This window comes from Atractosteus spatula, chromosome 11 (genome assembly GCF_055471065.1).
Source record: "Atractosteus spatula isolate fAtrSpa1 chromosome 11, fAtrSpa1.hap1, whole genome shotgun sequence".
NCBI lineage: Eukaryota > Metazoa > Chordata > Actinopteri > Semionotiformes > Lepisosteidae > Atractosteus > Atractosteus spatula.
Window position 1 is genome coordinate 46,617,860 of NC_142716.1, and position 13,181 is coordinate 46,631,040.

At 46.0% G+C, this 13,181-nt stretch overlaps 1 protein-coding gene across 1 annotated transcript; it reads right to left on the minus strand.

Annotated features, from left to right (window-relative positions):
• Nucleotides 1–245: 245 nt before the first annotated feature.
• fbxw10 (F-box and WD repeat domain containing 10) lies at nt 246–12,574 on the minus strand. The gene is made up of 14 exons (XM_088928081.1): nt 12,025–12,574; nt 10,535–10,726; nt 9,111–9,326; nt 7,471–7,598; nt 7,022–7,144; nt 6,804–6,910; nt 6,266–6,469; nt 5,787–5,908; nt 4,952–5,106; nt 3,716–3,858; nt 2,815–2,973; nt 1,980–2,278; nt 1,573–1,776; nt 246–1,144 (listed from the first exon to the last, which is right to left on the minus strand). Exons 1-14 carry the CDS (start codon nt 12,572–12,574, stop codon nt 246–248), a joined length of 3,501 nt encoding a protein of 1,166 aa, XP_088784207.1.
• Nucleotides 12,575–13,181: the final 607 nt, after the last annotated feature.

The following is a 13,181-nucleotide window of genomic DNA, read 5'->3' on the forward strand; positions in this document are numbered from 1 at the left end:
CCAGTCAATATACTTTTACATTCGAATAGAAAGTTCATTTCTTTTTCTGTCTTCGTATATAATTATTATTTTAATTTGCCACTAATGCCACTCGAGGCTTTATAAAAGCAGCTGTTGAGTAATCACATGATTGGCGAAACACATGTCCTGTTAAGGATTCACTTTGCATTTTCGCATTCCTTTTCTAGTCCGGCCAGGACCTTGTCTGGCACCAGGAAAGCCAGTTCTGAAAGTGGCAGGCCGTCTCATATGTAACTATCATGCCCCAGCTCGGGGGCAAACACCTGTCCTTCCTTGAGGAAGTCGCCAATAGGCAGCCCCTTGACCTTCATGAGCCAGGCTCTCTTGCTCTGCCTGTCCCTGTCACTGGCTTCCTGCGAGAGGGCCGCCTGGTGCCGCCGGGCCTGATTCTGCTCGCTCTGCTGCCTCTGCGTGAACGTCTGCAGCCTGAGCCCGCTGTGCTCCCTGAACGGGTCCACGGGGTAGTGTTTGCCGGGGCTGGAGGCCGCGGGGCCCTGCTCGAACCTCACGTGTCTCTGTGGGCTGGAGCAGGGCGTACCCAGCAGCATCCTCTGCATCCTCGGGGCACCCTGCTCCGCTGCGGCGCTGAAGCTGCCCGCCTGGCGGGCGCCAGCGCTGCACGAGGTCTGCGGCCTCTTCTTGCCCATCTCGAGTGCCCCGGCTTCCCCCGGGCCTGTGCCTGTCTGTGGCCGCACCACCGCGGGTCTGGGGAGGCTGGACCTGACGCTGTGCCCATGAAGAGAGTGTCTGAGCTTCAGCTCCAGCCCTTTGCTCACCAGTGGAGTGTAGATCTTTGTCACCTCCTGGAAGCGAACCGGAGCGCTGCGGGTGTCCGTTGTTTTTGGCTGCGGAGCCTTCTGGGATATTGTTGCTTCAGATTCATGCCCTGCTGTCTGGGGGGCAGGAGGGGAACCCCAGGCGTCTCGGACCTGGGCATTGAGCACCGTGTTGCTGCTGGTTGGGTCTGACCTCTGGGCCTGATGAGCCGTGCCGAGCGCCAGAAGGAGGTGCTCAGGGCTGATGGGGTGATGCAGGCCTCTCTGCTTCACCTGCTGCAGCACAGACTGCTCGCTCCTGCTCAGGGCCAGCTGAGCCACCGCGCCACCTCCGCTGGATCGCTTTCCTAGCAAGAGCCAACAGAAGAGCTCAAAGAGTTTTTTTAAAGGACCAAAGTCAGATATGTTGATATTTTGTAAGAGAGAGAAAAAAGATGTGACATTTAAAATCAAGGAAGTTGGTCTAGACCCCTTTTTCTGCTTAAAAAAAAATCCTCATTTTACTGCATGCACTTGCACAAGCCTGCCCACACACATCGAGGGAAGTCCTCAGAATTCAAGATTTTGATCGTCTCAGTTACATTTGGACTTTCTTAATAGTTTCTCACAGCTGAGGAAATCCATTGCTTCCAGAAGCTTAAACTACAGTAACCCCACCCAACTGAAGAGCAAAAATATACAATGCACAGTTTCTTAAAAGATGTTTTCTACCGGCCAGAAGCGGTCTGTTACTGACAGAGATACCCTGGCAGGCTGGGCGAATGACCCGGCCTACCTGAACTGGCAGTGCTGTGTCTCTTTGGTGTCCGGCTGGCCCCGCTGGCAGTCTCAGGGCTCCTGCCACTGACAGGCCTCCCAGGCTCCAAAGCAGAGGGCGGCTTGGCGATGAACTCCGGCTGCAGGTCGATGTAGGCCGTGCTCCGGCGGTAAATCAGAAGCTCACTCCATTGCGCAGGCCTCATAGACTCCCGCTGGACACCTGCACACACACGAACCACACACAGGAATGGGCGCCCTTTACTTTTCTTTTTCCAGATCACTTTCTGAATGCAAAGAATGAAAAAGGTTTGAAAATAGAAGCGTAGCAATGTTCTGTTAGGGACTGGGGGAAGAAGGACAAGCTCAGAGCTCAGAGCTCAGAGACAGGAGTGGTCAGGCCCAACGGGAGGGGCAGTGGCGTACTGTGTGCTGCGTGCATGCTCTGGCTTGACAGGCTGCGGGCATGGTGAGACAGGCCACTGCCTGGGCCTTCCCTGTCCTCCGCCTGTCGGTGGTAGATCTTCCTGTTCGTGGACCCCACCCTCTTCATGCGCTGGGCACGGACGTAAGGGTAGGGGTGTTTCCTCAGGGCGGAGCCTCTGGGCCAGGTCCGGTCCTTATCCTTCCCAGCGTCCGACTCTCCCTCTGCTGTGAGGGAGTAGTCCCACTTTACTTCCGCAAACTGGAAGAGCAGCACACTGGCCTTCGTGTTCATCACAATGCTGAAAGGACGAGCAGGAAGAGAGATCACCGTCACTGATCTGCAGACAGGCCAGCTGGCAAACCCCATCTGAGTCCCATTATACCTAAATACATGCAGATGTAACCCAGCAAGGCTGTTAACAGTGAGACTGCCTTAAAAGAATCTAATTTAATGCTTTAAAGATGGACTTGCTCATAACTGATCTGTGTAAAAAGTTTACAGTTGCTGTGTTGTACATGTGCACTGATATGTGGATCATAATTTATGTTAATAGAAAACTGAGCTGTAAACAGTAGGTGTACCATTTAAATCTGCTTAAACAGGGTAAGAGTTTATAATTCATTATAAAAATGCATGTCATGGGACTTCTGGTGAGACGGCCTTTTAAAAGGAATAGGGAGTGTAGAACAACCTGACATGAAATGTTGTCTGAGGCCAGAAAGAGAAAGCTGATATTTCTGTCATTTCTTGGCTTCTCGGCTAAATCTGAAAGCCGTGGTGAGCTATCCAGCGAGCGAGTGGGAAAGACGTGAGGGGTCTAGCAGTGCACCGGACCTGTTGCTGTGGATGTCGAGGGAGAGCACGGGGCTCTGCCTGCTGTTGGCCTTGATCACCCGCAGGCAGTCGCCCGTCAGGAAGTTGAAGACACGGATCTTGCCATCTGCACAGCCGCTGACAACCCGCAGGTAGAGGAACGCCAGACACTGCACCTCCCTGCAATACACCATCGCATACTCATGGTGAGCGTCACCTGCATCAGAAAGGGGATATAGCCCCAGACTGAAGGAGAAGTCTATTTATAAGTTGAAAGCAAGCCCAAAATTATATAGCTATTGCCAGCAGCTAAATCACCCACCAACTCACAACTGGCAGTAGTGTGAGCCTAGCCAGTACCTGAATGGGAGACCTTCGGGGTCAGTAGGGGGCGCTCACCTTGTGGTCTGTGGGGATCCTAATTCCCCAGTATAGTGATGGGGACACTATACCGTAAAAAGGCTCAGTCCTTTGAATGAGACAGAAAACCAAGGTCCTTCATTACTCTGTTCTCCCCCCCACTGATAGCTGATGTGTGGCGAGAGTTCTGGTGCACTTTGGCTGCCGTCGCATCATCCAGGTGGGGGCTGCACACTGGTGGTGGAGGGGATCCCCATTACCTGTAATGCACTTTGAGTAGAGTGTCCAGAAATGTGCTATAGAAGTGTAAGGAATTATTATTATAGCTGTCCGAATTAGTTCTTCAAAATCCCTAGAATCCTCGCTTATTATACAGTTTTACACAAAACTGTTTTTTCCCCGTCTCTGTGTGTGGCCTAAAACCCAGTGGCTTCTGCCTGCTTGTGTTGAATTTTGAAGAGGAGAGATTTGGGCTGTCCCCAGGTGTTTTAAATAGAGAAAACAATGCTAGTGCCTGGCCATTTAGAGCCAATCTGAAGTGAATTGGCAGTGTCATACTCACTTTGGGTGCCTGAAAGCCATAAGGCACCTCTGGAACTCTTTGATCATGCTCCAGGCCATGATGTAGCCGTCTGACCCCCCAGACAGGATGTGCCACTGATCAAAGAACAAGCACTTCACCGCACCCTGGTGGCCCTCCACAGTCTGGAACAAGGAAGCCCCGTTAAGTAGTGCTCTATTTCCTGTGAAATAACACTCAACAGCAGCCTAGTGTAGAAAAGCAGAGCAAAAGTGTGCTGATAGGCACAGCCAATCATGGCAAAAAGGTACAAGACAACTACTAAGATAAGATAAAATCACTTTACTGGCCATATACAATTACTTGTATTAGGAATTTGTCTTTTCGCAGACCCCAGCTTGCTCTCCATGAGACACACAGATAGGGAGAGAAGCTGGGGGTCAGAGTGCAGGGTCAGCCATTTATACGGCGCCCCTGGAGCAGTTGGGGTGAAGGGCCTTGTTCAGAGGCCCAACGGAGTAGGATTCCTCTGCTGGCCGAGGGATACAAACCAGCAACCTTCCAGCCACAGGCGCAGAGCCCCCTGTTTACTGTGCAAACATGTAATAGCAGGATTTCCACAAGGAGCAGGACAACAACATATGGAGCAATTTTAAAAAGACTACAAAGCAGTTAATGGAAACTGCTCCCTTTATAGCCAGCAGCTATATCACCCTGCGACACACAACTGGCCACTTGCTGAAGCTCAGCAGGTGTGAGCCCAGCCAGTACCTGGATGGGAGACTCCTGGGAAAGCTAAGGTTGATGCTTAAAGAGGTGTTAGTGGGGCCAGTAGGGGGCGCTGACTCTGCAGTCTTTGTGTGTCCCAGTATAGTGATGGGGAAACAGTATTGTAAAAAAAGCAGCCATCCTTTGGACGAGACATAAAACTGAGGTTCTGACTCTCTGTGGGTATTAAAAAGTCCAGGTCATTTCTCAAAAAGAGTAGGGGCATTACCCTGGCGTCCTGGCCAAATTTCCCCTCTGGCCTTTACCAGTCATGGCCTCCTAATAACCCCCATCTCTGAACTGGCTTCATCACTCTGCTCTCCTCCCCACTGAAAGCTGGTGTGTGGGGAGAGTACTGTCACATCATCCAGGTGGGGCTGCACACTGGTGGTGGTGGAGGGGATCCCCATTACCTGTAAAGGGCTTTGAGTGGAGTGTCCAGAAAGGCGCTATAGAAGTATGAGGAATTATTAGTGTTTTCTCCCGCAGTGCTTATTCACAGGCCTGTACCTTCATCAGACAGCCGGTCTCGATGTGCCAGACCTTGACCAGGCCCTTTCTGCAGCCACTAACCACATAGCTCTTATCAATCTTCACACACAGGATGGGGTCCTGGTGCTTGAACTTCAGCTTTGTGAAATTTTTCCCAGTCAGCAAGTTCCACACTGCATTAAAAAAATAAATCAACACAAAAAGGACAGATGAGCAGATATGGGATTGAAGGGAGGGGTAATTAAATCCAGACCCCTCAATGAAACTTATATAGAGTGTCCTTTCAGGTAGTTTTGCATCAAAAAGCCAAGAGGGTCAAATATGATCTATGTTTTGTTTGACCTTGGACAAACTTACCTTTGCTAAACAAACATGTACTGTACATTAGATTAGATGTAGCATTAGATGTGCAAAATAAAAGCTTGACTATTACGGCTTTGGTGGATGAATTCTGAAGCTAGCCTTTTCCACAGGGCTCTAATAAGGCCTTAGGAGTATTAAATTCAATGGTATATCGAGAGGAAAAAACAAAAGGCTGATTTTTTTTTTAAATGTGTGTCTTATCTGCATTTTCTTTGGAGTGTACTTAGAAAACAGTTGGTTCATTGTGCTACGTGCTCAAGCTAAATAAAAGTAGACACTGGTTTGTTCAAAGGAAAGAGACTAAAAGGCTGGAAAAACTAAATAGGTCTGTACTTTGTCCTGCACAAGTCGGAGTTTCTCTCACCATAAGTGAAATATGTTTTCTCTTTAAGCCTTGAACGTGTGGTAAGCCCCTATGAGGCCACTATACCTTCAGAATAAAAAAACCGAGCACTAACAGCTGTGAAAAAAGAAATTTGTGTTGTCTGACCTTTGACCTTGCAGTCTTTGGCCCCAGAAACCAGTCTGTTTCCATGTAAATCAAGGCAACTTATTGTCCCTAAGTGACCACGGAAAATCTTCATACAGGCTCCAGTCTGTAAATTCCAGCATCTGCCAGAAAAACCGTGAGAAACCGCCATTAAGTGAGAAACTGAATACAAATGCAGAACTGAGACATTAAATGACACTAGAGATACCGGCTTTCCCTGGCACATGGTGTGGCTAATTATTCTTGTGAATGTAATTTAACTGTTTTGAAAAAGCAAGTGCAAATATTGAACATGGGATTCTAAGTCGGCTGTAGGAAAGGCTCATCTATGCACATTTCCACCCAGAGCAGCAGAGATTCGGAAATGCCAGATCACTATAAGCCATTCTTGGGATAAAGCCGAGTACACTTCAGGCTTTCTTGCAACAGCTGGTACCTCCACACACAATTGCTTGCGTTTTAGAAACAGGCATCCATACCTGATACTCAGATCATAACTGGCACTGATCACAAAGCCTCTTTCTTCACACAGCAGCACAGCCCGGATGCTCCCCGCGTGGCCGTGAATGAGAGGAGGCACTTCCTTGCCATTCGCCAGATCCAGCAGGCGGACCTGCCTGTCCTTTGAGCCGATGGCCACCATCTTCCCTCCATTGTAGTGCGCCACCCTGCTTGGATCTTCACTGTGAACCAAAGGGTATCCAGTCAGTTTGTGAGAGAGGGGAATACAATCAGCTTTTATGGCCAGTGACCTCTGAAATGGAATTGTGAGACCGCAATAAAAAACAGCACCATAGAATGGGGATACTTGAGACACATAGGTGGAATCAAGCTGGGAGTCACTTGTAACGGGCGGCAGTATGTGAACCTCCTCCAGTTGACCTACTCCAGCAGTTTGACTTTGTCTCAAGTAACCCAAAACCAAATGGAGAATACTCCACGAGTCTACAGTAATCTTCATCTTATATTCAGATGGAGTAACTAAAGCAAAATTCAAATTGTAAATCTACCACCTACTTCTCATTCAATACAAGGATGTTGTATGTTCCACAGTAAACATTTCTTTCTTCCATTTGGATGGTTTTGGTTTCAACCCCCACATAAGCAGCTTCTACACTTCTGTCCTGCAGAGCAAAGATGAGGAACAGTGAAGTTAACCTGACTGGCTAAATATTGCATGGTCATTGTATTAAAAAATCAGAACTAAGAAGATGAAAGTTAAAGCAATGCTATACCTTTGGTTTCATTTTATTACTACTGTCTTGAAAAGGCATGGTGAGCTTTTCTTCCTGTGTCATTGGAACAGGAACATCCCGGATTTTAGCATAGACAGGGCTGACCCCTGACGAAGACGTGCCCTACACCAGAAAACAGAAAGTAACTAAGGTTCTCAAAAATCAAATGTCATTTTAAAAGCAGATGCAGATCACAGTGAAATATATATACAGTATATACAAATATCAAATTAACAACAGGTGTTATTCAAAGAGAAATATTTTATTGTATATCTTTCTTAAATTCTTAGGCAATCCTTAACAGAATGAAAAAAAAGTTTAAAAAAAACGTTTCGCTTCAATAAAAGTGGGGAATGCAAAGCTAAGAAAAATAAATCTAGGACATTTATTGCAGTGCATATCTGCAAAATCACTTTGAGAGAGTGCAACAACATGACTGTTGACTGTACCTGCAGGATCATGGCTTGATTCTCCACTGTCCTACGGACAAGCACCTCTTTCTGTATTTCTTCTGCAAGGTACCGCCAGTGCTGAGACACACACAGGCAATTCACCAGGGAATTGTTATCCAGAAGCCCTGGAAGAGACAGCAGACACCATCAAACCATGATGATATGAAAGAAGGCCAGTAATAATACTGTATAACAGTTTTAGCCCAGATGCAATGCTATAAAGATAAAAGAATTACATTCCCTAATGGTGAAAGATGTCGCAGCCCTGTATAAAGAAAGGGGTGCTACTACAGAATTCACTGCACTCACCTCAGTGCACTGCTGCCTAAATGAACACACAATGGATGACACGTTTGCTTAGTTACAATCACTTTGTGCTGTCATAGACTGCTTTATTTTTTTGAAATCACTTTCACTCTGCAGAGACACATTTATGTATTTTCTGACTTACAAAATCAGAGGCCTTAAAACATTGTAAAAACCTAGTTTTGATTGTAGTTTTAAAACAGAGCTGGACATGAAAGGTAATCAATGGTTTGTTGTAGACATCAGTGATTAAGGAAGGCTAAAACAGAGTAGTCAGTATCTTGAATTAATGTTGCTATACAGTACTGTTCTCTCTGACAATTTCAAGCTAAAAATAACAGAAAACCAGCATTTTTGGAAAACACTTGTACTGTATGTATTTTTTCCAAACATTACATGACTGGGAGGCCCTACCTGAGTATTGATTGTAAGCATGAATGTGGCAGAGTCAGTGACAGCTTTGATTCAGCACTAAAACTCACTTACTTTATTTTACAGCTCAGTTTTGCAGTGCAAGTTAAATCCTACACAAACACTAGTTAGTATTACTAATATTCTGTATGGATGTATTTTCTTAACATGTAATCAACCAGAAATATGTCCCCCTGCCACACAGTCACTCAGTTACTTTGTTAAACTTTCCAATGTCACTCATCAACCCTAAAACAGGATGATAACATTAGACCCAAGAGCAAACCTACGCTGAAGAATACGCTGTGTAATACCTTGTCTGGTTGCTAGGCTGTGGTGTTTGTAACCACTGCTGAGTGAAAACCTCAGAAACCACGTGCAGGAGGTGTTTTTGTAGGGCAAGGGTGGTAAGGATACTCATAATTTACTGTCAGATCATCACCATTACATTGTTTGTTATTCCTGTTTGGATAGTGATGTCTCTTTAGGGGGAATCGTGGACAGTCAAGTGATATTCCAGCACTGACAGAAGGGGACTGCACTTGGCAAGTTAAAATTGCAGGTGTGGAGGAACAGTGAAGGCCAGATAGACTGGGGTTCACAGAAGTTTTATTGCAATTCTGCACCCTGTCTTCAGTAAATCCTGAATACTGGTTGTGACATCAATGTGTTCTGGATATCAATTAATTGACAAAAGCATGATTAAAAAATGAACGGTGACTTGTTCACTTATTTTGTATTCAGAAAACAAAAAAATATGAATGTTTTTGTGCTATTATTGTTGTTAGTAGTAGTGTGAGCAGTATTATAGCAAGATACAAAATGACTTTTTATCGACGATACAGCTATGATTTTTCCAGCCTAGGAGCTGTACTGAGTAAGAGAGCACGTGCTCGGCTGTCCCACGCCCCAGCTCTCACCGAGGATGTGCTTGGCCAGGTGGACAGGGAGCCTGCGGATGAAGTCCCTGTAGTGGCCGACCCCCGACAGTGACTGGGAGGAGCTGGGGAGGGTCACGAGAGCAGGATCATCCGACGATACTGACTGGTCCTCATCACTCTCCAGGAAACGGCCAGGGCTGTGACTCTCCTCCTCTTCTCCTGTGCAGGGACTCTGCTCCAGCGGCCCGCTCTCAGCTGAAGGCGACGGGGGAAGAGAAGGGCTTCAGTCGGCACAGATGCTGTGAGGGGTACACTTCGCTGCAGCAGTGATCCGGCCGGCAGTGCCATCTACACTCCAATCACAGCCTTTGAAAGACCTTAACCAGTATCATGTTGACATAGACATTTAGAAACAGGCTATAGCACATGCATTATTAAAATTAAATATAGTTTTATTCAACTCTAGTTGCTGAAGGACAAAGATTTATTAAATACACTCTTCTGAAATTAAAGATCAGAGTGACCTTTACCTTGAATGTATAAATATATACAGAATTTATAATATATATAGTACTACTCAAAGTATATTCCATTCTGTTTGTCTACAGGATCTGATGTATTTGCTTAGGAAAATCTATTATGATAACTTCGTGCTGTATATTAATGAAGACTTGACAATGCATATGACATGCATTTACTTTACTGTACTTTTCCATGCTATAATGATTTTTCTATGCTTTATTACACTTTACTCTGCTTTAAGCATCTCATATCATAGTGCACTGATTCCCAGCTCTGATCCTAGAGAATCACTGTGTGTTAGGTTGTTATTTTGTGCTTCTTAATCACAGACTAATTTGTTCCAGCTTTAAACTTGGGGTTTATGTGTAAGTTTGTTTTCAGCTCTTAAAAGATCAAATGGGATTTGCAATTAGTATAAACCCTGTACCGATTTCTGGGTTTAAGAACTGCCCTTGTTGAGGTGTGCTGTCTGAGATGTAACCAATTCTACCTCCACAGAAGGAAACACTGCTCGTTGTGGGAGTGTCTGATACAGTGTAATTCTCACCTGTCTCTTCATCACAGACTGATCAACTAGTAAAACCTGTTTAGTCAGAGATAATGGCGAGAAAGCTTAGGAAAGGCTGTGGAGAGTTCTGTGTGCCGAAGTTGTTAAAACAACTAAAATGTTTGATACTCAGGACTAACCGAAGAACTTCAAGAAACAAGTTACTGTAAGTAAATGTGTAAACAGACACTTCAGTCAATCAGTGAAGCCATCAATTAGCACTAGAGATTTAGACCCCTGTTGAAAGGGAAACCAGTAGACTGTGTTCCTCCAGGACCAGGATTTTGGAACCACTGGTACAGTGTTTTTTCTAGGGGATGTGCATTGCCTTGCATTAACATTTCCAAGAGTTTTACCCTGGGTCATTTATTGGTTCATTCGTCTTGGCACTCACAAGGCTCTGGGTCTCTGTCTTCCAGGGTCTCCACAGGAGCCAAGGCCCAGACACTGGTGTGTGTTTCCATGGTGACGGGCTCGTAACCCGAACTGGCCTGGATCAGAAGCTCCAGCTCGGGATGATCATCGGACCTGAAAGAGTAATGGGATTCTGGGATTGAAGAGGTATCATCCTCCAGGTCTTCCAGGACTGAAACCAGAAGAAAAACAAGACACAAAGATTATTTATTCCAGTAGACAGTTCAATGACGATTCCTGCAACACAAGTTGAATTATAGAGTAACTGGAAACAGGAAGCAGTTGATATCCCAAAATGATTTACTTTTTCCTTAATTTAATGTCCTAGCTTCTAATAACAATAATTCCTTATATTTATATAGCTTTTTTTCTGGACACTCCATTCAAAGTGCTTTAACAGGTAATGGGGACTCCCCTCCACTACCAATGAGCAGCCCCACCAGGATGATGTGACAGCAGCCAAAGTGCTCCAATACGCTCACCCCATACCAGCTATCAGTGGGGAGGAGTGCAGAGTGATGAAGCCAGTTCAGAGATGAGGATTATTAGGAGGCCATGATTGGTAAAGGGCAGGGGGAAATTTGGCCAGGGCACCAGGGGTAACACCTCTACTATTTTTAAGAAGAGTCCTGGGATTTTTAATGACCACAGAGAGTCAGGACCTTGGTTTTATGTCTCATCTGAAGGCTGGTGCTGTTTTTACAGTATAGTGTCTCTTAGTGTAGTGGCCTTAAGCAACCTTAGCTTTCCCAGGAGGTCCTCCATCCTGGTACTGGCCAGGCTCACTCCTGCTGAGCTTCACAGGGCTACTAGGTGTGACTTCCAGGGTGATACAGATGTATCTCTCCCTGTCTTGAGCATTAGAAACCAAGTGTGTCAATTTCGCAGGAGTCAAGATATTTGATCAGAAATCTGGCAGACAACACTCAACAAAAGGATTAAAGGGTGGCATACAGAATCTTTCTTTCTTAATGATTTGCAAGGCGGTTGAAATTGAAAATATTCCAAAATACAACCTTTACACTTTACAGAAACACAGGGAGTCTAACCCTCAGGGTCAGTCCCTCCCTTTAACACGATTCCTCGACATTTACTTTTATGCCTATTGTAACTACATTTGCTAACAGTTACACATTTGCATTAGGTTCAATTAAAAGACAGCAAACGCATTGCAGGGACTTTTCTACGAATTACCCCAGCAAATGCATCTGCTAGATGCATATCCCGTTTCCATTCATTTTGTTTTCAGATTGTATAAATACTGTATCTAATTGCACCACTTGAAGCACGAAGGCTTAAAGCTGGTATTTGTTTTTACGCGCTGTTCCGAACATGTCGATCAAGCAGTGGGTGAGAATATACATTGATTAGCCTGTGCTGCCTTTTTGTTCCAATGCGCTGTAATTCATGCCTAAGACACGCGATGGAGGAGAGATACTACCAGTACACACCAGAGAAAGGGGCGCTCACCTGACTTTCCGCCGTCGCACTGTCTGGAAGAAGAATCCCTTTTCCCTCTCACGACAAGCACTCGAACAAGGTTGCCCAGCACATGCACCAGATCCGCATCGCACAGCGCCAGGAGCGCCAGGATGAACTTCGCCTTGGTCCAGTATTTGCTGCCCGCGAACCATTCCCACGTCTCCAGCATCTCCCTGCCGAGGAGCCGGGAGTCCAGAGCGCGGTCGGCGCTCCAGGTGGTGAAGTCCTCGGCCAGGCTGGGAGCCGCCCGGGACCGGGAGTAGGTGAAATCTTTCCCCAGGGTCACCTGCAGAACCTTCTGGGTGTTCACCAGGAGGTCCAGGCTCTGGCAGCGGAGGATGAGCCCCGTGAGGAACCTTCTCTTGGAGGCGTCCCCGGCTCGGGTGAACCAGCGGGTGGTCGCGGACAGCCGGGAGTTGAACCTGCAGGCTTCGCAGGAGCCGCAAAACCTGACGGCGGAGTCCCCGCTCCCGCACCTCAGCTCATGCGCGGCATCGATCCGAAATTCATAACGCTCCTTGTCTTCAAAAGACCTCATGTCTTTCAAATGAGTAGAGTCCTGCTGCCTCCTTCTTCTTTTCAAATCCCGGTTGCCGGTTTTCACAGACGCACACCGACTAACTTTACCTGAGTTTACATGTAATCCCCTTTTTTTGTGTGTGGAAATATAACACATCAAACTGTGTGCATACGGTAGCTTTTAAGGTAATCCTGGAATACACGGTATAATACAGTCAGAGTTTTATACGTCTGTTATTTAGACATAAAAAACGACTGCTTTAAAAAAAAGTTTTTGAAGCTACCGTGCTTGGCGTTAAAAACAGTTTGAAAAGTATTTTAATAATGCGCAGTAAGATTGGTGATCATGAAGTAAATAGTCCTCTTTGATGATAAGAAGTCTTCTAGCACTTAGTTAAAGCTCACTTTCGCTTTTTCCCCAAAGTGCAGCGGTGTGCCGGGTTGTTACTGGGTTGCTAAGCAACCCGACGCTGAGCTGGTGCGCCTCCACTGCTGCTGATTGCCGTCTCGCGAGGTATATTCGATCTGTGTGCCACATAACATCGCCTTTTCATTATCGAGGATTATTTAAAATAATAATAAGAATAAAAAAAATGCTCGTATTCACAAACCCCTTTTTTTTATTT

Coding starts and splice junctions, on each gene's coding strand:
- fbxw10 (XM_088928081.1), bottom strand. CDS start 12,574: ATGAGGTCTTTTGAAGACAAGGAGCGTTATGAATTTCGGATCGATGCC. Junction 5,909..6,265: donor AGTTATGATCTGAGTATCAG/GTATGGATGCCT, acceptor TTTTTCTGGCAG/ATGCTGGAATTTACAGACTG. Junction 2,279..2,814: donor CTCGACATCCACAGCAACAG/GTCCGGTGCACT, acceptor TCGTCCTTTCAG/CATTGTGATGAACACGAAGG.